Source organism: Callithrix jacchus, chromosome 9 (genome assembly GCF_049354715.1).
Source record: "Callithrix jacchus isolate 240 chromosome 9, calJac240_pri, whole genome shotgun sequence".
Taxonomy (NCBI): domain Eukaryota; kingdom Metazoa; phylum Chordata; class Mammalia; order Primates; family Cebidae; genus Callithrix; species Callithrix jacchus.
In genome coordinates this window covers 40,664,364-40,689,714 of record NC_133510.1, presented here as the reverse complement: position 1 = coordinate 40,689,714, position 25,351 = coordinate 40,664,364, and the positions used below count along the sequence as shown (strand labels likewise).

At 35.6% G+C, this 25,351-nt stretch overlaps 1 protein-coding gene across 2 annotated transcripts in view; it reads right to left on the bottom strand.

The window, feature by feature from the left end:
• Positions 1–25,351, bottom strand: part of IPO8 (importin 8) — a 70,489-nt gene that overhangs the window by 4,786 nt on the left and 40,352 nt on the right. For both annotated transcript variants that reach the window (XM_078339005.1, XM_035255929.3), the window contains 6 exons: positions 24,565–24,690; positions 23,788–23,885; positions 20,744–20,839; positions 5,312–5,532; positions 3,133–3,338; positions 272–475 (listed from right to left, as the gene is read on the bottom strand). In XM_078339005.1, coding sequence (XP_078195131.1) covers positions 272–475; positions 3,133–3,338; positions 5,312–5,532; positions 20,744–20,839; positions 23,788–23,885; positions 24,565–24,690 — 951 coding nt within the window. The remainder of the gene's footprint in view (positions 1–271; positions 476–3,132; positions 3,339–5,311; positions 5,533–20,743; positions 20,840–23,787; positions 23,886–24,564; positions 24,691–25,351) is intronic.

The window sequence follows — 25,351 nt, the reverse complement described above, 5'->3', positions numbered from 1 at the left end:
ACAGATACTCTTGCCATATATTACTTTTGCAAGGATAACGTACAGGCTCACCCTGCTACTTCTCAATGAAAGTTGCTAGGATTGGGTGATAGGTGTTTCATTGTTTTATTTTCAGTCTTTCGTATGTATGTTTGAGGATTTCTATCATAAGGAATACATAAAACATTTTTTAAAAGAATCTAGACCAATCTTGGGCAGATATCAAAACTAACAGAAAGAAATGAAGAAAGAGTTTAGAAAAAAAAAATAGACGTGGGGAGTAAAGACATACTTATCAGAGCTTGTGTAAAAAACTGATATTCATCCACACTATTGTCAAGGTCCAGTGGAGTACTGAACCCCTCAAGGGCAGTTTCTTCCAATACTTCTTCATCCCAATCTTCATCATCTTCCTCCTCATCTTCACCTCTTCCATTATTTGACTGCATTGCTTGAGCAGTCACATTCGTCTCCTCTTCATCACTTGAAATCTCCTCTGTGAATCCATTAATTAAAAGGAATCAAAACACATAAAGACAAAATATAAAATTTTACAACAAAAACCAAAGACCATAAAATTATACTCTGGAAAGGAAAAATCTTCCACGTAATTTTAATAAAAATAAATCTTATCTCTGGTCTAAAGAGGAGAGCCAAAAAATAAAATAAATAAAACTTATCTTTACTGTAGAGTTTGCTAAGTCGAAAATATCCTTATCCTCCTCACTGAAAACAGGTTCCCTAAACCTGTTATCCAGATGAACATTACTACTATTATGCTATGCAAGTTCATTAATACAAGAATATTATTCAATTGCCAATTTCAAAATTACCTTTGTTTAAAAAAAGTGACTGTGCAGTCAGTGCATATGTTTTAGACAATGACTTCCTATTGAGAATTCAGTCCTCTTAATAAACTGAGTTGATTATGCTTAGAAATGCCCAATGAGGAAATCATTTCTGCTAGTAGAAACAGTAAAAGTACAGATCCAGCCATCCCACTTCAGGGTATGTATCTAAAATATTTGAAGTCAGTATGTAGAACAGATGTCAGCAGCCCCTTGTTCACTGCAGTATTATTCACAATAGCCAAGTTACAGAATCAGCCTAAGTGTCCATCAACAACAGATGAATAAAGAAAATACAGATTCTTTAAAATGAAACACTCTTCAGCTTTTAAAAAGGTAATTCTGTTATTTCCAACAACATGGATGGACTTAGACATTATGAAAATAGAAATAAGCCAGGCACAGAAAGACACATACTGCCTGTTCTCCCTTATACACAGAATCTAAGAGAATCAAACTCACAGAAGTAGAGAGTGGAATGGTGGTTACCAGAGGCTGGAGGTAGTGGGAATGGGAAAATGTTGGTAAAAAGGTACAAAGTCTCAGACAGAAGAATAAGGTTTTTGTTTTGCTTGTATGTGTTTTTTTTAATATCTATTGTACAGCATGGTGAATATCGTTAATAGCATATTGTACATTTCAAAACTGGCAAGACTCTAAATTTCAAATGTTCCCACCATTAAAAAGAATATTTAAGGTGATGGATATATTGGTTTGACTTAATCATTCCATATTGTATTCACAAATCATAACATCACTTTGTACCCCATAAATATATAATTTTTAAATTTATAACAAAATAGAAATAGCAAAAATGTAAAGAAAAATAGTTAGCTACATGTGGCTTGAAAAGTTAAAAACTTGAACTACATTACATATCACCATGGATTCTGTATCTATTTGCAGTGTCAATCTGTTCCTAGCACTGAGACTGTAACTGAAATACTGCAACAGGAACCACATGCAAGCTAAGACAGAAAACCTGGAGTCAACCCAAACCAGGTAATATTAACCTAAAAGTAGTTTCATTACACATACCATACTGAATCAGGTGGATTGAACTAGGTAGTTTCAGGAATAAGGCACTTAACCCTAGTTTGGACCAACTACACACACAAAAAAAGTGCATGGCAAAGTATAACTATGAATACAAAGACTGAAAAATACCTCAACTCAATCATTCCATACTTCAGTAGGAAGTACAAGAAAGTCTGAGATATTAATAGAAAAATTTCCCTCAAGCCATACAAGTATAAGCCAATAAAGAGTTACCAAAACAAGAAATTAAAGATCATAACATACTGGGGAAAAAAAAAAAAAGAATTCTACAACTGTTAGCACATAGTTAGCTAAAAACAAAACAAAACAAAAATCACACATACAACACTTCTAGTAAAGAAGCATTTCTTCAAAAGACCTACACAGATTTCAGAAAAACAAATTAGAAGCTGTATTTTGTGCTGGGGAGGGGACAAAGGGTAGTTTATAATCCCTGGTATGTGAACAAACTGGGATGATGCCAGTTAAAAGTGTTTTAAATCTACACATGTTAAAATCACAGAATTTAGCATCAAAAATAGAGCTGTATGTTTGCTAGGAAGAGTTCTGATTTTTCTTAGCTAACGAGGTATCTGTTCTCAACCAGAAGAGGAAAAACTTCACCTGGAATTGGAGAATGCTACTTCCTAGATTCTAGCAAGTAGCTCCGCAATCTCATCATTAAACAAAACAAAGGTCTAATGTTCAACTCTAACAATCCTATTCTGACTCTCAATTACGTAAATCTACTTCACTTATATACCTTAATTTATGTTTAAATCACAAATATATCTCTCAAATATAATTTTTGATAATGAGTCACCTCATAACCATTACAAAAAAAGACACTCTCTACTCATCTGTAGTACTAAAACTTCAGTTCTTAAGCTAATGATTCATTTAATTCATGGCTGCTGCCCTGATGAGGCTGTTAGCACAAGCAAGAAAATTAGCTACTAGATTGCTAACTTATAATCAAGACCATTTGATTGTTATAAATATGTTTCCTAATGTGTAACAACATCTATTAGGCTCCATAAAAAAAAAAAATCACTGAGTATATTAGGTGTAAGAAGGTGCACAAATCTACATTTATATCACATGGTACACTTAATAACAAGTCAACCAAGCCCAAAATATTTGTTCTATGTGCAGCGGGCCAAAGAATGTACATCTGTTTAATGACTCCATAAAGACTAGTATTCAGAGAAAATACATATGCAAATCAAAATTAATTGTAGCATTCATTTCAATTAGAAGACTTTACCATTTTCTTCCACATCAGCTTTCTCTGTTTTTGAACGATCTTCCCTGTTTACCAGTTGTCTAGTAGCACAGACTTGCTTTAGGCCAAGGAAAAGGAAAAGAATTGAAGGAACAATCTGTCCCACCACAGCATCTACCGCAGGAGGTCGATTTTGCAACTCCAAAAGGATACTCAGTCCTATTATACACATCTTCCGGTCATGATGCCTGCAAATTTTGAAGAAAAAAAAAAATGTAGACATGAAAAGTGGAGTAAAGAGCGTATTCTGGAGAAACTACAAAAAGAAACGTCCAAGGCATCTCTAAGGTTCATCTGTTGGTGTTATACAGAGATATCCTCCATCTTGTACTGAATGAAATCCTACATAAATCAAAGTCTGTAAACCAATTATTAGCAAAGACCTATTGGGAGCCTGAAATTAGCATAATGAATCTTGCTATAATATCAATTTAAGATTAATATAAATGTTATATATGAGCGTTGGCATAAGGATTTTATTAAAGCAGAAATACCTGTATTTGACAGCGTAAAAGTCCTATACAATGGTGAGGGAAAATGAAGAGCTTCTTAGACTCTTCCAACATTAGATAGAGCTACAAGGTTTCTTGGGACACATACTCTACACAAACCCTAAGAAGTGAAAGATGTTTCAAAAACTCAGCATCTAGCAAGCTAGTAAGCTGAACTTAATGTAAGTAATCTACTAAAGTCCTCTGTTATAAAACAGTATAAGAAAAAATAAGGACAAGGAAAATTTAATTCAGAAAGAAAAAAGTTTGATCAGTATACATTAGACATTTTTCTATTAAATGTTTCCTTTAAGTTGCTTAAAACTAAAAAATTAAAAATTAAAAGATTACATTGGCAAAACATTCTTAAAATTTTAAGTGTGAATAAAAAATTCACTTGCAGTGATTCTATTTGTTTAAAGTGACAGTAACAAATCCAATAATGAATATTTTACAAACTTCTGTTATTCTTCATTATTTGCATTCCTTGATTCAAGTACAGGAACTATACTTAACCTGAGGACCTTCTCATCCATGCAGCCCTGAAACAGATGCCAACTGGATCACAGCAGAAAAGACAACCAGAGCTCTAAAGAATCGAAGGAAGCACAACCCAAGGACCCCCAGTCTACACAAGAGCAGGGTGAACCTTTCTACCTTTGGGAAATTGCTTCCAGGTGCTAATAAAGACACAAGAGGACCAACCACTTAACTTTAAATGGCCAAATCTCTACTCCCTAATCTTTCTCAGAGATAAGTTTAAGCACAATTTATTTGAAAGTATGTTCTTCCCTTCAAGGTTTTAATCACAAATCTCAATCAAGGATAAATTCCAGTGTCCTGTAAGTAGAAAAATTAGAACATGCACAGCAGCTTATAAATACATTCCTCCATTCCTATCTCCCCATCCTAATCCAGGCCTCCATCTGTAGCAGCAGTGTCTTAACTACTGTAGGGAGTCTGTTTCTCTCAACAAATTTTTCTAAATGATCTCTCACAAAACTTAAAAAGAATAATATTAATTTCCAGTGTTTTAAAACAAATTTGATAGTTTTAAAACAAATTAGACAGCTAGCTAATTTCTAGCACAGCATAGTCACTAATCTGTGTTGGGTGACCTGAGGTGAGCACATAACACTAGTTGGGACCTCTTCCTATTTTTGAAAACTAGAAGAGTGCTTCACATAAAGCCAAATTCTCCTACTGGGGCAGCACCTGGGTTCCAAATAGCAAGCCTTCTGATTCCACTTTTGAGAACAGGGTCCCTTGCAAAGAGGTAAATATTCTGTGACATTACATTATATCAGTGCCAGAGGGGTACCTTCTGACTCCATTTAGAATGTTTTTACCCATTGACACTTAATCATGAAACCCAGACATAAAATTAATTCTTGCTACTTAAAGATATAAATCATTATACACATTACATACTTTTTTTGTGGGGGGGGGGAAAAAAAAAGAAACCAGGTAAGGGCCACACCTAATTTTCAGAGCCTGCATTCTTTCTACTAGATTACACTGCTGAATACAATCTTAATCCTCTAAAAATCAAATATTAACAATACACTAAAAATCCTAAGACATGAAAATTATCTTTGTGCATACTATTATATGCAAACATGAAAAAGCAAACCCTCCAGAAACAGAAAAGCTGTGTAAAAGACACATACCCAAGAAAACAATCTGTATCACTCATCCACTGATTTATAAACTGTACAGTGATAGGTCCAGAGTGGTGAGGCAACTGAACTCGTTCTAAAGTATGTAGCAGCAAATCAGGGTTGTAGTACAAGGCAGCAATTGCAACTTGAAGACACATTGTACGAAGCTCACTAGTTTTGACTCCTCGAGTTAATCTCTCCAAAACAAGTTGAACGAAGAGTGGAATGCACTAGAGGACAAAAAGAAAAGAGAGTCCATCACAAAGACAGCCAAAGTAATTTTTATAGAAAGCTGGATATTGGCAGAGCATTCTCAATAAATAAGACAGTCTTAATGGCAATGAGACTTTTGACTATTTAAATCATTTTATTTAAAAAGATTTATATTATAGAAACCTAAAGAGACTAAATAGACAAAAAGAAGTCCCACAGCAGTGCCAGAAAATCTCTTTCCTTCTTAAGTAAATTGAAGTCAGCTGAAGATTATTCTATAAGGGTCCAAACTCAAAGGGTGGCAATAATCCCTATGTGGACACAGCTACTTGCACATCTAAGGTGAAACAACTACATGTCATTTTCTTTGACAAATGAAATTGGAAATAAATGAATGAGACTGAGAATAATTATGATGTAATCAGATTGTTTTTGAGAAAGAATATTCCTGTTGGTATATAAGATGAAAATGACTGAAGAAAAAATGGTGGACCCTGAACTTTAAAATAACATGTGACTCTAATTCTAAAGTGCAATACTGATGAACTAATTTTACTAGAACTATTTCCCGATAATTGTTTTCAGTTAAAGGGGATGAACTGAAATGATTTATATAAAATAAAATCTGAGGTCTTACTATAAGCCCCTTTTTAAATTAAACTTCTAAAATATCAAGGTATCCCATAGAAATTTGAGTTATATTTATTATTTTATTTTTAGTAGGCCAAACTGCATGTATATCTGGGTTAGCAGACTAGTAATCTGGTTTAGGATAACATATTAAATCAAAATACATGAGTACACATACTTTTAAGACTATAAGCCTCTTTACAAAGATGAGATAACTAGTTTAATTCTACGTTTACTTCTTTCTCATGCTGATACAACATATTCTGTGTTCTAATTTGAGATAACACATATAAGCTACATTAAAAATTATTACCATGGTCAAATAATTAGTTGTGAATAAACGCAGCCAGAAGAAAACGTAAAGTACGTTTGGAAAGCTCTTTTTGAAATGTTTTAAAACATTTCAAAATTACAGCCAGATGGGCGCAATAAGTTCTGGTGTTCTATAGCACTGTGGGAGGGCTATAGTTAACAGTAATAGATAGATTCAAATAGCAAGGAGAAGAACATTGAATGTTCCCAACTCAAAGAAATGATAAATGTTTCAGCCAATGGATATGCTAATTACCCTGATCTGATCACACACATTTTATGAAAACATCACTATGTATTCTACAAACATACAATTATTATGTCAATGTAAGTAAATAGAAAATAAAGTTTCATTTTAACAAATATTTACTATTACACACAAAGCCATAAGAATATAAAGGAATTGTGAAGTTTTAGCACTAGTAAAACTAAAAGAATTCCTTTAAATTAAATTAAAACAAAATCGATTATGGAGGCTGGTTGGACAACTACATAAATCCACAATTAGAGCACTCTGCAGCTGCAAACGGAATGCAGACTATCTCTATCTGCCACTATGAAGTGATCTGCAGGACATGTTACTTAGTGAGGAAGGCAACACAGAAAATGTATAGTACGCTACTGCTTACCTAAGAAGGCAAGCAGAAAATATCTATTTTTTGTTTGTTTTTGTTTTGTTTAATGAAAGGATGAACTAAAACTAGGGGAAGAAAAGGAAAAGGAGAAGAAAGGTAGAGGGATGGGGTAGAAGGCGGACTTCCCTGAATATACCTTGTCTTATAAATTAGACCTTAGAACTGCGTCTATGCTGTATATATTTATCACCAAAAAAAATTAAGCTATTTCTAAAAGTTAAGATAAAATGAAGTAAATGAATCAACCAAATGAGGACTATTTTAATAACTTTAAAATTGTAATGATTTGACTGTATTTTCACTATATATTGCTAGTATATGAATATATCTTAGAGAAAAAAAGAGTTACTAAAAAAAATAGTAACCATTTCTTGGTAATAATGTTGGTATAATTAGTATGAGACTAAATGTATCCATTAGTGGGATAAAGCAAGCAAGTAATTAAGATGAGAACCAGAATTTTTGGTGTGGGAGATATAAAAACAGAATCAAGTAGGTTAAGAATAAAGAATGTAGTCATGAATTTGAATGAGAAATATCTGTATTATAGACATAAAGATGGAAATAACAGACATGGGGACTCCAGAAGAGGTAAAGGAGACAGTGGGGCAAGGGTTGAAAAACGACCTGTTGGGTACTATGTTCACTACCAGGGCAACAGGTTCAAAAGAAAGCCAAACCTCAGCATCACACAATATATCTATGTAACAAACCTGCACATGTACCCCTGAATTTAAAATTTAAATAAAAAAGAATCATCTATGTATATTAATATGTTACTGACTAAAAAAAGCCAAACATATTTCTTGGCTCTGTTTTGTAAAAACAATGACCAACCCAGTATCAATGAATATATATATAAATAGCAATATTATATTATATACATTAATATGTATTAGTATATATGTAGCTAATTCTATCTCAATTTACTAGCAACATATATGTTAATAGTATACATTACACACACATATATATATATATACTTTAGATATATATGTATAGCAATGAATACCCCGTGCCCAGCTTGTAGTCTTGAATACCATTTCCCAGGCTAGGACTGCACACCAAGACAGCAAGGAAACTACCAAAGACTATTAGAATCAGGTCAAAAGGACTCAAGACAAAACAACAGGCTCCCACTGGGCAAAAACAAAAGAATTATACTTAAAATACACTGAAACACATAGAGTACATTTGGATCTACACATTCATAAGGATACTAAAAATTTTTTTAAACCAAACCATTATAATAAATAAACACTTTATTGATCATCTTTGGAGGATGCTAGGTAAGGAACTTATCTTGCATTATGGTAAATAAAGGGAAATACTCAAACTGTTTCTCCGGATAACCTGGTAATTTATGAGAAAACATTTCCCTTCATAGGAACATTTCAGCTAATAAAAAAAGAAGAAATGACAGAATTAGAAGATCCTAACAGCATGACAGATCACCAAACATACTGTGCCTCCTAATAAAATTACACACCATCACCTATGCCAAATAAGTCAAACCTGAATGCAAGCCCACACTAAATGTAACCACAAATTTACAGGAAATTTGGAGGAATGGAATGCCAGTCAACACAGTCCTTCAGCTGTACTTGAGTGCACTATAATGGTAACCTCACCAACAGTAGAGATCACCTCGTATCCGTAACTTTCTGATTCACAAATTCTTGAATACTGCCATAGTCTCGATATGGTTTGTCCTCCCAAAACTCATGTTGAAATTTGATCCCCAATGTGACAGGTTTTGTCAGGTGGGGCCTAGTGGGAAGTGTTTCAGTCATGGCGGTGGTGGTGGTTGACCCTTCATGAATGCCTTGAGGCCATTCTCCTGTTCTGATGTAATGAGTGAGTTCTCACTATCATCTGGCACAACTGAATTACTTTTTGTGGGCATTAACTAGTTTCCATGAGAGTAGCTTTTTAAAAAGCAAGGACACCCCTGGGTTTTGCCCCTTCGCATGCATCCAACTTCCCCTTTGACGCTCCACCATGTTGTGACACAGCACAGGCCATAACTTGCCAGTTTCTGGCCTACAGAATGGATTCTAAACATTTTGGCATGGATTTATTCCACAATCTTCTGAACCTCTCCCCAACCTAACTTTATATTATTAAATTCTACTGCTCAGAACCCTCCAAAATCCAGTCAACAGAACTAAACACTTCTTTAACCCTGCTCATGTCTTGTGTTTTACTACCTTCTTATTTTGTTAACATCACAATTTCTTTTCACTATATCACCTAAAATATATATATATAATAACAAAGGAGAAAAAGAGGCTTCAAAGATACCTGTCAGGACCAGGTGTGGTAGTTCACACCTGTAATCCTAGAATTTTTGGAGGCTGAGGTGGGAGGATCACTTGAAGCCATGAGTTAGAGAGTGGCCTAAACCACATAGTGAGACCCCATCTCTACAAAAAATTTTAAAGTGAGCTGGGCATGGTGGCATATGCCTGTAGTCCTAGCTACTCAGGAGGCTAAGATGGGAGGATCGCTTGAGCCCAGGAGTTTGAGGTTACAATGAGATATGACCGTACCATTGCACTCCAGCCTAGGCAACAGAGTGAGATCAATCTCCATAAAAAAAAAAAATTTTTAAGAAATATCAGTAAAACTTTATAATTTTTTAGAAAGGTCATAATTTTTTTGTCACTTATACCCAATAAAGTTTGGGGGTGGAGAGAATTAATTCTCAAAAGTAATGAAGATTTTGGTGATAAGTAAATAAGAGGAAGTTCTGTTGAGAGCAAAAAGATGGACCAGCAGTTCACCAGAGATGGCCAAGGAAGGAGACAGCCAAAGCAAGGCTCCTCAGGTACAAATGAACCTCAAAGATGAACTTTGTTTTGTTTTGTTTGTTTGTTTGTTTGTTTGTTTTGAGATGGAGTGTCACTCTTGTCACCCAGCCTGGAATGCAATAGTACAATTTCGGCTTACTGCAACATCTGGCTCCTGGGTTCGAGCAATTCTCTTGCCTCAGCCTCCCAAGTAGCTGGGATTACTAATAGGGGCATGCCACCACACTCAGATAATTTTTGTATTTTTAGTAGAGACAGGGTTTCACCATGTTGGCCAGGCTGGCTTTGAGCTCCTAACCTCAGGTGATCCACCTGCCTCAGCCTCCCAAAGGGCTGGGATTATAGGCATGAGCCACTGCACATGACCATGGAGATAAACCTTCAAAATGTCAAATCAGCCATCATAATGCTTAAAAAATAAAAGAAACTACCATTAAAGAAAGCTCTGAGACAATATCTGAAAGATAAAATTTCAGTAAAGATAAAGGCATTATAAAAGAGAACTAGGCTGGGTGCAGTGGCTCATGACTGTAATCCCAACAGTTTGGGAGGCCGAGGTGAGCAGATCACCTGAGGTCAGGACAAGATCAGCCTGGCCAATGTGTCAAAACCACGTCTCTACTAAAAAAACAAAAATTGGCCATGCATGGTGGTGCACACCTGTAATACCAGCTACTTGGGAGGGTGAGGCTTAAGAATCACTTCAACCCAGTAGGCAGAGGTTGCAGTGAGCTGAGATTATGTCACTGCACTCCAGCCTGGGTGACAGAAAGAGACTTCATCTCAAAAAAAAGAAGAGAGAGAGAGAAAGAGAGTGAGAACTAAATAGAAATTCCAGACTTAAGAAATATAAGCAAACATCTCAAATCAATAATCTAACCTTTTACTTTTAAACACTGAAAAAAGAACAACTAAACCAAAAGCAAGCAGACAGGGAAAAAAAAGATTAGAGTGGAAAATAATGAAATGGAAAACACAAAAATAGAAAACAAAACGAAAAGTTAGCTCTTTGAAAAAATTAAAATTGGTAAACGTTTAGCTCAAGTAAGAAAAAGAGAGAGATTACTACACCCAGGAACAAAACAGGGTCATTACTATGGACCCTACAAAAACAAAGACATAAGGAAATACTATAAACCACATGCAACAAATCAGTAAGCTAAAAAATTCCTAGAAACATGCAAACTACTGAAATGAATTTAAAAAGAAATTTCAACTACAAATAGATCTATAACAGAAACTGAATTGGCCATTTTAAAATACCCACCAAAAACCAAACAAAATGCACACACACAAAAAAAAAAAACAGGCCCAGATAGTTTCACTGCTAACTCCTACCAAATATTTAAAAGAGAATTGCAAAGAGAAAGGATGAACACTTCCCAACTCATTCAATGAGTCCAGCAATACTGATATCAAAGCCGGACAAAAACATCACAAGAAAAGAAAGTTAGAGATCAATATTATTTTATGAATACAGACACAAAATTGCTTTTTAAAAACTACCAGGAAACTTAATCTAGAAATATATACAGAGATCATCCTTGATAAGTGGGATTTATACCAGGAATGCAAGTTTGATTTAAAAATCTGAAAATCAATTAACGCAATACCACAGATGGAATATATCTTTATTCCAGAAGGACAAAAACCACATGATCATTTCAATAGATGCAGAAAAAAGCATTCTGCAAAATTAAATACCCTCTCCTGATAAAAGCCACAAGTTAGCAATAGTCCAGAACTGAACCTGACAAAGGGCATATATGAAAAGCCCACAGGTAACATCAGACTTTATGGTGGAAGACTGAATGTGTTCCCTCCTAAGACCAGGAACAAGATGAGATGTCTCTTTTCATCAAAGCTATTCAACACTACACTCCAGGTTCTAGCCAGGACAATTAGTCAAGAAAATAAGAGGCACCCAAACTGAAAAGGTAAAACTCTATTTGCTGATAATACAATCCCAGTTATAGAAAATCCCAAAGAATCCACTAAACCACTATTAAAACTAATAAATCAGTATAGCAAGGTTGCAGGATACAAGATAAACATGCAAAACAATTATATTTCTATACATTGGCAACAAACCTGAAAATAAAACAAAAAACTCCATTTACAATAGCATCAAAAAGAAAATATATAAAAATATTTTAGGAATAGAATTGAAAAACTTATACTCTGATAACAACCAAAAACTGTTGAAAGAAACTGAAGTCACCCCATGTTTCAGGCATTGAAAAACTATTTTTAAAACAGAATTACTTCTCAAACTAATCTACAGATTCAGCACAATGCCTATCACAATCCCAGCTGGCTAATTTACTAAAATTGACAAACAGATCATAAAACTCATAAAAATTTAAGGGACTCTGAATAGCCAAAACAGTCTCACAAGACAATGCATTACAGGACTCAAATCTCCTGACTTCAAAACTTACTACAAAGCTAAAGTAATAAAGACAATGCAGTACCAGAATAAGAACAGAAAGTACATAAATCAAATAGATTGAGTACAGAAAAATCCTCACATTATGGTCAACTGATTTAACAAGAATGCTAAGACAATTCAATGGGGGAAAAAATAGTCTTTTCCACAAATGTTGCTGAAACAACATCATAACTACATGCAAAAGAATTAAAATGCAGACCCCTTCCTCACACTATGTACAAAAATTGAATCAAAATGATCAAGACCTAAATATAACAGAAAAAAACTATAAAACTCTTAGAACAAAAGAGAGTAAATCTTTATGACACTGGAGCTACCAGTGTTTGTTACAGATGACACCATCAGCTGGGCACAGTGGCTCATGCCTGTTCTCCCAGCACTTTCCTACAAAAATTAGCCAGGTATAGTAGCCTGCAGTCCCAGCTACTCAGGAGGCTGAGGTGGGAGGACTGGAGGAAAAGGCTGCAGTGAGCCAAGATTGTAACACTGCACTCCAGCCCAGTGTTTTTATAACAAAAAAAAAACCAACCAACCACAATCAATTAAAAAAACAAATGGACATCATCAAAATTAAAAACATCTGTGCCTCAAAGGACATCATCAAGACAACTGGGAGAAAATTTTGCAAATGATGCCTGACAACAGGCTTCAATATAGAATATATAATGAACTCCAGCAACTCAATAAATAAACAAATAATTACAAATGAGCAAATGACCTGATTAGACATTTCCCCAAAAAAGGTCGTATGAAAGGCAGCTCCTGGGGGATCCAAGATGGCCAAATAGGAACAGCTCTGGAGTGCAGTTCCCAGCAAAAACAATGCAGAGGGTGAGTGAACACCACATTTCCAAATGAGTTATTACAGCCCAAAGACCAGGAGATTCCGGGCTGAAAAGTGCCATGAGTTTCCAGCATGGCTGTTTCAGCTGGCGCAGCGGGTCTCCACACAAATCTGGGCAGCTGTTCCAACTGGCGCCTAAAAGGCCTGGGAGACAGAGCCGCCCATTCAACTGAAAAAAAAGGGAGCTGAAATGGAGCTAGGTGATCTGGCTCAGTGGGTCCCCCCCCCACAAAGACCAGCAATCTGAAACGCTCTGAATTGAGAGTTTTGCAGCAAGTGCAGCTGGACCTGGAACACTCCACCTCTGTGGGGGTAAGGGCGTCTGCCATTACTGAGGCAGTTCGCCATTACCAGGGCAGTCCGCCATTACCGAGGCAGTCCGCCATTACCGAGGCAGTCCACCATTACCAAGGCAGTCAGACCGCCATTACCAAAGCAGACCGCCATTACCAAGGCAGACCGCCATTTACCAAGGCAGTTCTAACTATACCTCTGTAAACAACACCACAAGGAAGTTCACACAGCAGCTGGGCAGAGCTCATGGCAGCTCAGCAACACCTCTGCTGACAGACTGTGACTAGGTTACCTCCTCGCTGAGCTGGGCATCTCTGAAAAAAGGCAGCAGCATGTCAGGAACTTATAAATAAAGCCTCACCTTCCCATGACAGAGCACCTGGAAAAAGGGTGGTTATGAGTTCCGCTGCAACAGACTTAAATGTAACTGCTCAGCAGCTCTGAAAAGAACAATGGGGCCCACAGCTCAGCACTTGAGCTACTATAAGGGACAGAATGTCCCCTCAAGCAGCTCCCCAAGCCCCATATATCCAAAGAGACGCCTCACAAAGGAGAGCTCAGGCTGACATCTGGCAGGTATCCTTCTAGAACTAAGATAACAGAAGAAGAAACTGGCAGCAACCCTTACTGTCCTGCAGTGGCTGCAGGTGTTCCCCAGGCAAGAAGAATCTGGAGTGGACCTCCAGCAGTCCTACAGCAGAGGGGCCTGACTATTATAAGGAAAACTAAAAAACAAGAAGAAATAACTTCATCATCAACAAAAAGGACGTCCATTCAGAGACCCCATCCAAAAGTCACCAACTACAAAGACCACAGGTAGATAAATCCACAAAGATAGGAAGAAGCCAGTGCAAAAGGATGAAAACACCCAAAACCAGAATGCCTATCCCCCTCCAGGGGATCACAACTCCAACAGCAAGGGAACAAACCTGGATAAAGAATCAATCTGACGAACTGACAGAAACAGGCTTCAAAAGGTGGGTAATAACAAACTTCTCTGAGCTAAAAGAACACATTCTAACCCAATGCAAAAAAAAATTAAGAGCTTTGAAGAAATGGAAAAGAGCTTTGAATAAATGCTAATGAGAATAAACAGCATAGAGAAGACTACAAATGACTTAATATAGCTGAAAAACACAACACAAGAACTTTGCCAAGCATACGTAAGTTTCAATAGCCGAATGGACCAAGCAGAGGAAGGGCATAAGAGACTGAAGATCAAATCAATGAAATAAAAAGAGAGGGTGAGATTAGAGAAAAGAGAGTGAAAAAAATAAACAAAGCCTCCAAAAATTATTGGATTATGTGAAAAGACCTAATCTACGTTTGATAGGTGTACCTGAGAGTTACGGAGAGAATGAATCCTAGCTGGAAAACACTCTTCAGGATATCGTCCAGGAGAACTTCCCCAATCCAACAAGGCAGGCCAATATTCAAGTCCAGGAAATACAGAGAACACCACAAAAATATTCCTCAAGAAGAGCAACCCCAAGGCACATAATTCTCAGATTCACCAGGGTTAAAAAGAAGGAAAAAATGCTAAGGGCAGCCAGAGAGAAAGGTGGAGTTACTCACAAAGGGAAGCCCATCAGATTCACAGCAGATCTCTCAGCAGAAATCCTACAGGCCAGAAGAGAGTGGGGGCCAATATTCAACATCCTTAGAGAAAAGAACTTTCAACCTAGAATTTCATATCCAGCCAAACTAATCTTCAAAAGCAAAGGAGAAATAAAATCCTTTAGGAACACGCAATTGCTGAGAGATTTCGTTGCCACCAGGCCTGCCTTACAAAAGCTCCTGAAAGAAGCACTAAACATAGAAAGGAACAAGCAGTACCAGCCACTCCAAAAACATACCAAATGGTAAAGGGCATTGACACAATGAAGTAACTGCATCAACTAACAGGCAAAACAACCACCTAGCATCAAAATGGCAGTATCAAATTCACACATAACAATATTAACCCCAAATGTAAATGGGCTAAATACACCAATCAAAAGACACAGACTGGCAAATTGGATAAAAAGTCAAAACCCATTGGTGTGCTGTATCCAGGAAACCCCTCTCACATGCAAGGATACACATAAGCTCAAAATAAAGGGATGGAGGAAGATTTATGAACCAAATGGAGAGCAAAAAAAAGCAGGAGTTGCAATTCTCGTCTCTGAGAAAATAGACTTTAAACCAGCAAAGATGAAAAGAGACAAAGAAGGGCATTATATAATGGTAAAAGGATCAATGCAACAAGAAAAGCTAATGATCCTAAATATATATGCACCCAATGCAGGAGCACCCAGATACATAAAGCAAGTTCTTAACAACCTATGAAGAGACATAGACTGCCACACAACAATAGTGGGAGACTTTAACACTCCATTGTCAATATCAGACAGATCAACAAGACAGAAAATTAACAAGGATATCCAGGACTTGAACTCAGATCTGGATCAAGCAGACCTAAGAAACATCTACAGAAATCCCCACCCCAAATCCACAGAATATATATTCTTCTCACCACCACATCAAACATATTCTAAAATTGACCACATAATTGGAAGTAAATCACTTCTCAGCAAATGCAAAAGAACGGAAATCATAACAAACAGTCTCTCAGACCACTGTGCAAATGAGAACTCAGAATTCAGAAACTAACTCAGGACCACACAACTTCATGGAAACTGAATAACTGGCTCTTGAATGTTGACTGGATAAACAACGAAATGAAGGCAGAAATAAAGATGTTCTTCGAAACCAAGAACGAAGATACAACATACCAGAATCTCTGGGATAAATTTAAAGCAGTCTTTAGAGGAAAATATATAGCTATAAGTGCCCAAGTGAGAAGAGTGGAGAGATCCAAAATTGACACCCTAATGTCAAAATTGAAAGAGCTGGAGGAGCAAGATCAAAAAAACTGAAAACCTAGCAGAAGACAAGAAATAACTAAGATCAGAGCAGAATTGAAGGAAATAGAGACATGAAAAACCCTTCAAAAAATCAATAAATCCAGGAGCTGGTTTTTTGAAAAGATCAACAAAATAGACTGCTAGCCAAATTAATAAGAAGGAAAAGAGAGAAGAATCAAAGAGATGCAATAAAAAAATAATAAAGGGGATATCACAACCTATTACGCAGAAATACAAACTACCACAGGTGATTACTACAAACAACTCTATGCACATAAACCAGTAAACCTGGAAGAAATGGATAAATTCCTGGACACTTGCACCCTCACAGGCCTAAATCAGGAAGAAATGGAAACCCTGAATAGACCAATGACAAAGGCTGAAGTAGAGGCAGCAATTAATAGCCTACCAACAAAAAAAAAGCCCAGGTCCAGATGGTTTCACAGCTGAATTCTACCAGACATACAAAGAGGAGCTGGTACCACTCCTTCTGAAACTATTCCAAATAATCCAAAAACAGGGAATCCTTCCCAAATCATTTTATGAGACCAACATCATTCTGATACCAAAACCTGGCAGAGACTCAACAAGAAAAGAAAACTTCAGGCCAATATCCATGATGAACATAGATGCAAAAATCTTCAATAAAGTCATGGCAAACCGATTGCAAGAGCATATCAAAAAGCTTATCCATCACGATCAAGTAGGCTTCATCCCAGGGATGCAAGGTTGGTTCAACATATGCAAGTCAACAAATGTAATTCACCACATAAACAGAACCAAAGACAAAAACCACATGATTATCTTAATAGATGCAGATAAGACCTTTGACAAAGTTCAACAGCTCTTTATGCTAAAAATTCTCAATAAACCAGGTATCAACAGAACACATCTCAAAATAATAAAAGCTATTTACAACAAATCCACAGCCAGTATCATACTGAGAGGGCAAAAACTGAAAGCATTCCCTTTGAAATCTGGCACTAGACAAGGATGCCCTCTCTCACCACTCCTATTCAATATAGTATTGGAAGTTCAAGCCAGGGCAAGCAGGCAAGAAAAAGAAAGCGTATTCAATTAGGAAAGGAGGAAGTCAAATTTTCTCTAAGTGCAGACAACATGACTGTATATTCAGAAGACCACATCATCGCATCCCAAAACTCCTGAAACTGATAAGCAACTTCAGCAAAGTCTCAGGATACAAAATCAATGTGCAGAAATCACAAGCATTCCTATACACCAATAACAGACTTAAAGAGAGCCAAATCAAGAAAAACTGCCACTCACAATTGCTACAAAGAGAATAAAATACCAAGGAATACAACTAACAAAGGATGTAAAAGATCTCTTCAAGGAGAACTACAAACCACTGCTTAAGGAAATGAGAGGACACAAACAGATGGAGAAACATTCCATGCTCATGGTTAGGAAGAATCAATATCGTGAAAATGGCCGTACTGCCCAAAGTAATTTATAGATTCAATGCTATCCCCATCAAGCTACCTATGACTCTCTTCACCGAATTGGAAAAAAAACCTTACACTTCATATGGAACCAAAAGAGAGCCTGCATGGCCAAGACAATCCTAAGCAAAAAGAACAAAGCTGGAGGCATCATGCTACCTGACTTCAAACTATACTACAAGGCTACAGTAATCAAAACAGCATGGTACTTGTACTAAAACAGAGATATAGACCAATGGAACAGAAAAGAGGCCTTGGAGGAAATGCCAAACATCTACAGCCATATGATGTTTGACAAACCATCTGGTGTTTGACAAACCTAACAAAGACAAGCAATGGGGAAAGGATTCCCTGTTTGATAAATGTTGTTGGGATAACTGGCTAGCCATGTGCAGAAAGCAGAATCTGGATCTCTTCCTGACACCTTACACTAAAATTTACTCCAGATGGATTAAAGACTTAAACATAAGACCTAACACCATAAAAACCCTAGAAGAAAACCTAAGGCAAAACCATTCAGGACATAGGCATAGGCACGGACTTCATGACTAAAACACCAAAAGCATTGGCAACAAAAGCCAAAATAGACAAATGGGGTCTAGTTAAACTCCAGAGCTTCCATACAGCAAAAGAAACAATCATTAGAGTGAACCAACAACCAACAGAATAGGAAAAAAATTGTGCAATCTACCCATCTGACAAAGGGCTAATATCCAGAATCTACAAAGTACTAAAACAGATTTACAAGAAACAAACAAACAAACCCATTTCAAAAGTAGGCAAAGGATATGAATGGACACTTTTCAAAAGAAGACATTTATGAGGCCAACAAACATGAAAAAATGCTCATCATCACTGATTATTAGAGAAATGTACATTAAAACCACATTGAGATACCACCTCACGCCAGTTAGAATAGCAATCATTACAAAATCTGGAGACAATAGATGCTAGAGAGGATGTGGAGAAATAGGAACACTTTTACACTGTTGGTGGGAGTAAAATTAGTTCAGCCATTGTGGAAGACAGTGTGGCACTTCCTCAAGGACCTAGAAATAGAAATTCCATTTGACCCAGCAATCCGATTACTGGGAATATATCTAAAGGATTATAAATCATTCTACTATAAGGACACATGCACATGAATGTTCACTGCAGCACTGTTTACAATAGCAAAGACCTGGAACCAACCCAAATGCCCATCGATGATAGACTAGACAAGGAAAATGTGGCACATATACACCATGGAATACTATGCAGCCATAAAATATGATGAGTTTGTGTCCTTTGTAAGGACATGGATGAATCTGGAAAGCATCATTCTCAGCAAACTGACACAAGAGCAGAAAATCAAACACTGCATGTACTCACTCAGAGGCGGGTGTTGAACAAGGAGAACACATGGACACAGGGAGGGGAGCATCACACACTGGGGTCTGTTGCAGAGGACTACAGTAGGGACAGCAGTAGGTAGGGAGGTTAGGGAGGGATAATGTGGGGAGAAATGCCAGATAGAGGTAATGGGGATGGAGGCAGCAAACCACATTGCCATGTGTGTACCTATGGAACAATCCTGCATGTTCTGCACATGTACCCCAGAACCTAAAGTGCAATAATATATAATATAAAGGCCAATCAGTACATGAAATATGCTCAAGATCATTAGCCATCATAAAAATGCAAATAAAAATGACAATGAGACACTACTTCACAAATGAAACAAGTGTTGGCAAAAACATGAAGAAACTGGAACTCTCTATCATTGCTGCAGGAATGAAAAATGATGTAGCTGCTTTAGAAACAGTTTGACAGTCCCACAAATGATTAAACACAGAATGACCATATTCCACTCCTAGAAAATGAAAACATATCCACACAAAAACTTGTACACAAAAGTTCCAAACAGCATTATTCATAATAGCCAAAAAGTAAAAATAACCCAAATGACCAACAACCGATGAATGGATAAAAGGTGATTTAACTATACAATGAAATATTATTTGGCATTAAAAGAAAGTATCAATACACACTATCGCATAGATGAACCTTGAAAACCTTATGCCAAGTGAAAGAAGCCAGTTAAAAAGGATGACATATAAGATTATTACATTTGTATAAAATGCCCAGAATAAGCAAATCCATAGAGACAAAGTCATAGTGGTTGCCCAGAACTTGGGGCAAGTGACTGGTAATGAGTTTTTTGGAAGGGGTGATGAAATATTCTAAAATTGTGATAACAGTTGCACAATTCTGTGAATACACTAAAAACCACTTACGTATACACTTTAAATGGATGGAGTGTGAATTATATCTCAAAACTGTAAGAAATATATAAAGTAAAACAGAACTAAAAGAAAAAATCACATTTTACTTAAATATTTCAACATTTTTCTTATTGAACATTGTACCACAACAGTATCAAAAATTGCATTAATCTTGTTGAAAACAAGAATTAAAATTTGTAACTTATTAAAAATATAAAGTATGAAATTTTGCCTTTTAAATTGGTCAAGAAAAACTTCTTTCTATAGTACCTTAATTGCTGGTTAGAAAAGGTACCTGGGAGTATTTAAGCAGAATACACAAAAATGAAGGGAATGTGAAAATCTCTGAGACTCCAACTGAGTAGAATTTACTCAGTTAATGTTTCCTTCATTATTTTTTTATGGCACCTTAAATTATTACATATTTTTCTATGCATGCCTTTCTCAGCTACAATGCAAAGTACAGTTTTTAGTCATTTAAACAGGATTTGTACCAGAAAGCACAATCTATAGGCTGTCCCTTCCGTGTTTCATCATAATATAAACAAAATGTCAAGGAGTCATGTAAACTTCAAATGTAACTGTCAAGTAAGGTGCTTTCCAGACATACATTACCTGATCAATTCCCCTTCCTTTGCACTGAAGAATGATTACTTCCAGAAGTTTGGCTGCATGACACTCTGCATCTTCTCCTGCATCTCCACACAGTACCTGCAGTAATTTCAGTTTAGCTCAGCAGTGAGTGGCATTGCATAGAGGTTCATCAAGTCCACATGAAACAAATGTCCTATATGAATTCAGCCATAGGAATCATAGCTTTGTTTGTTGTACAAGTTTACCTCGCCAACCCAAAGAAGAATGGTCAAAATAAATTCCTCTACCATCTCTCTCATTTCTTATAAGGAGCAATAATTCACTTATTTGACCTGGGATTAATAAAGTAGACTATGAGTTAATTTTCCAGATAAATGAAGCTTCACTTTAAAGGCACCAAAAGTATAAAATGAAATCAAAACAAAATAATCTTCTTTTTAAACAATAAAACTATTTTTTTGTTCCTTTTTAATTCTGGTCCATATGCCCATTTTTTCATAACCACCATAGTTTTGTATTACATACCTTTCAATTCCCCAACATGAACTTCATAATTAGGAATATTATTCATGGACATTGTAACCATTTATAACTATACAATATGACAGTATGTGAATATAACAAAGTTACCAGACAGTTCCCCTATTGTTAATTCTGTATTTTCACTATTATAAACAATTCTACAATATACATGTTCATACCTAAATTTGGAGTGTGACTACCATATAATAAGATTTCAGAAAAAGTTCCTAGAGTAGAGCATGCTTATATTAAAAATTGTTTATAATGAAAAAATTAATCGTTCAAATGTAAGACATAAGGAAAAGAATAGACTTAAAGAAATAAGGGTGGGACAGAAATTTAAAATATAGACAAAAAGAGGTAACAAATAAAAAGCAAAGTCACTGAAAAAAGACCGAATAAAGTAAGCAACTTTTAAATTATTTTTAAGAAGCAAAAAAAATAAAATGCAAAACTTAAAAATATTAGGAATGAAAGACATAAATACAGACAAAAGGTAGATTCGAAATAATACTATAAAGAACACTATATTCTTTACATTTAAAAACGTAATTTTCCAAAAAAAAAAATTTAAGACAAATAAATTAAGAAATTCCAGATAATTCTAACAGATTTAACATTCCCATTTAATTTAATTTCATTCTCTCCCAAAATGTATCAAAATAACGGTAAAGAGATTTTAAAGGTGTACATATATAAAGACAGAGAAAAGTAGAGGTAACAGCAATAAACATTTTGGAAACTGGATAGCAGTCAGTGAGCTGAATCATAAGCAGATACTAGGCAAAGCCAAGAATCAACTGTATTTACATAAATTTAAAATGCTATCTCTAGGACAAAATATCATAGTCCAGTCTCTAAATGTGAATGGACTCTAGAAACCGGCTGCCTTGGTTCAAACCACAGCTCTTCCACTTATTAGCTGTTTTTAGAAAAGTTACTTACCCTCTTTGGCTGTCCCCATCTATAAAATGGGAATAAAAGAACCTACTTCATAAGGTTATATGATACAGAAAGAAAAATAATTACTTCCCCCTCCCAAAACTGCATTTACTTGGGGGAATCAGCAATTTGTTTTAGGTTTGCCAAAAGGAAAGAAAACAAAAATATATTTTGTAATTTTTTAAATGGGCTCTGGAGTCAGACTACTAGGTTCAACTCTGGCTCCAACACATAGTAGCTACATGATTAGAACTATTTCCTAACCTCAGGTGCAGTGCAAGAAATTATCTCAGGTTCCTTTTGATACAAACGTGATACCTTCCTCATACTGTCATAAAGATTAAGTTATTATGTATAAAGTGCTTAGAAAATGTCTGTCATACAATAACAATTCAACAAATATTAGCTAGTATTAAAACAAGTATTTTATATTCATAAAAGAATACAAAATAAATTTTAACTACTTGATAAGTATAAGGAAATTGTTGTATCAGTTTTACTATATCTACAAACATACAGAGAAGCTGTGAATTACTAATGGAAAACAAAGGACTGTTGTATTTGTTGCTTTCTTTCCCTCTCTATTAGCTACATCTCTAACAGGGAAAACTGAAGATTGCCAGCTGATTATGATTTAACAAGATGGATTATCACAGTGGTAAATAATTCATTACAACTCACAATTCAGCCCTTTCAGTTTATATGTGAAACAGCTTACCAACCTCCCAAAATTTCCCTGACTCTTTAGAACTGAACTGAGACCCAGACCTAAACCAGATATACTGATGAGCAGTGAAGAGCTCTTACCAGATTTGGGGTATACTCCTTCTAGTGAGGAAAACAAGCATGTGTTTGGGGGGATTGTACATTAGCTACTTTACTCTCAACTCTGCCCAAACCTTCTGGTTTCTGGTTATGTGAGCTTTATAAAATTGGCCTGCCAGATTTCTGCAATATAGTTTCATATTTATGTGTATGTGTGCATATTATATATAGATATATATAGATACATATATGGGTTTACCTAAAGGAAAAGAAAAACAATATTAAGCCAGAGATCTTAAAATATAACCAATAGAGGACCAAATCATCTTGTGACAAAAACAACACAGTAGACAATCATGTTTGTGTATAAGGATAAGAATAGCCATTATGTGGATTATAGATTATCTTGTTAAATGATGCTTTTCTAACTATTATAATTTTTATCTTATGTTGTTTATGCTCAAATGACCTATATCTAGTGGCTTCCAACATATACATTAAATTAAAAAATAAAAAAGATCATGCCATTTGTCACTGATTAACAAAATATGTGGTTAATTTTCCTAGCACTTTAATCAGGTAGAAACTTCATTTCCGAAAGAAAAAACACAAAGTAAAAAGTACAGATATAAAAAGAGCAAATATTCATAAGCACAACACACAATATGAAACTTTCAAATCCCAAAGATTCTTTTGAAAATACAAATGAAAAAAATATATGTTGATGAAGGTAATGCAAAATTAAATGTATAAGAAACAAACTGAAAAGGTAACCTGAAGCAAAACAGGCAAGCATTAGTAAGAACCACTGCAACAACAGATTAGGACATGCTTACCTTCCTACACATGGTAAAAAGGATTTCTAAATGTCTTGGATTTGATAGTAAGGTATCTGTATCTATTGTCACATAATTATGCAGGAGAGGCATCATGTCTGAAAAAAAAAATCAAATTCCCAATGAGACTTGAGTGACAGGAACAGAAATAAATTATTCCCACTGAAACCATATTTCTGTAGCACCCACACATTACTTTCTTCCCGTGCAACCACAAAAGGCTAGAAATGAAAGTAATAAATCTGCCGTATATTTATAGACGGGGAAAATGTGGAGCAGAAAGACTAAGACACTCATCATTTATTGAAGTACTTATGCTGAATTTGTTTCCTTTTCTCCACTGCACACTCATCGCTATCTAACATATTTTATATTTTCTTGCTCATTTGTCTGAGTGACTTCCTAGTCTCCCATCATCCCCATTAGAATGTAAGTTTCAAAAGGGCAAAGGCTGTTTCTTTGGCTCACTGCTGGATTGCTGAGCTTAGAATAGAGCTTGGAATACAGTTGGTGTCCACAAGACATTTATTAAATTAACATATGGATATATGCTCTGGTCATAAACTAACTTAAGACTCAATAAGAAATGCAGCCTACCTCCTCTGCCTGCATACCTAGGGCTGAAAAACACTGCTGCAATAGCCCTAGCTTTTATGTGACCAGGAAATAAAAACATTTTCTGATCAATATTGGAATCATAAGTGTTTTTATTTCAGGAATCAACAAGAAGTAACATCTAGACACAGAAAAGCAAAAATGCTATGGTCAAATCCATACCTGTAAAGTATTCAAAGGAATCCTGCTGAAATACTTGATATAGTATACCTAGAAGCTGCCACAATTGAAGGGAAATACTGTGGCAGGTTAAACTGTATGCCAAGGAAAGAATTTCTTCATAGAATTCTAGAAGGAAGAAAATTTCTAGTTAGAATGCTAGAAAATAGCAAAAATTAAAACAAAGACCACACAGAGGGTTTAGACTACCTATGCTGACATGGTCCTCCTCTATCCAACATACTCAAAAGCCTCCCTTTCTCAGTATTTGTATCTTCAGCTATGTATCTGCCACCTTCCATTTCTTACCAAGATTGGCCCTTCTACTCAATAAAGAGGCAAGGCAAAAATTTGTTTTTACTAAACTGTCTTGTACTATTGAAAAAATAAAGTTTTCTTCTATTTTATTATATAAAACTGTATTAGAAATAGATACAAGAAGGTATGCTTTATCATTCCTCTCTTATATCGAGGATTTAAAATTTACAAATAATTAATAATATTCTTTGCAGAGTTTAATTATACCAGGCTAAAGTATCTACCCATCTCAAATTTATACTTTTACTAACAACTATACACCAAGCAGGAGTCTGTCAATTTACAGAACTTGTAAAATGTACAGTATTCTTCAAGTTAATCAAGACAGTAAGACCTACTATAAAGTAGATAAGTTCAAAGGAAATGTTCTTATACTCACAAATACCATTATCCTCAGTCGAAAGTAAATTTTATCTACACATACAATCAGGAAACATAAACCTCAACAAAAATTGCAAATAGTTCCTACCAT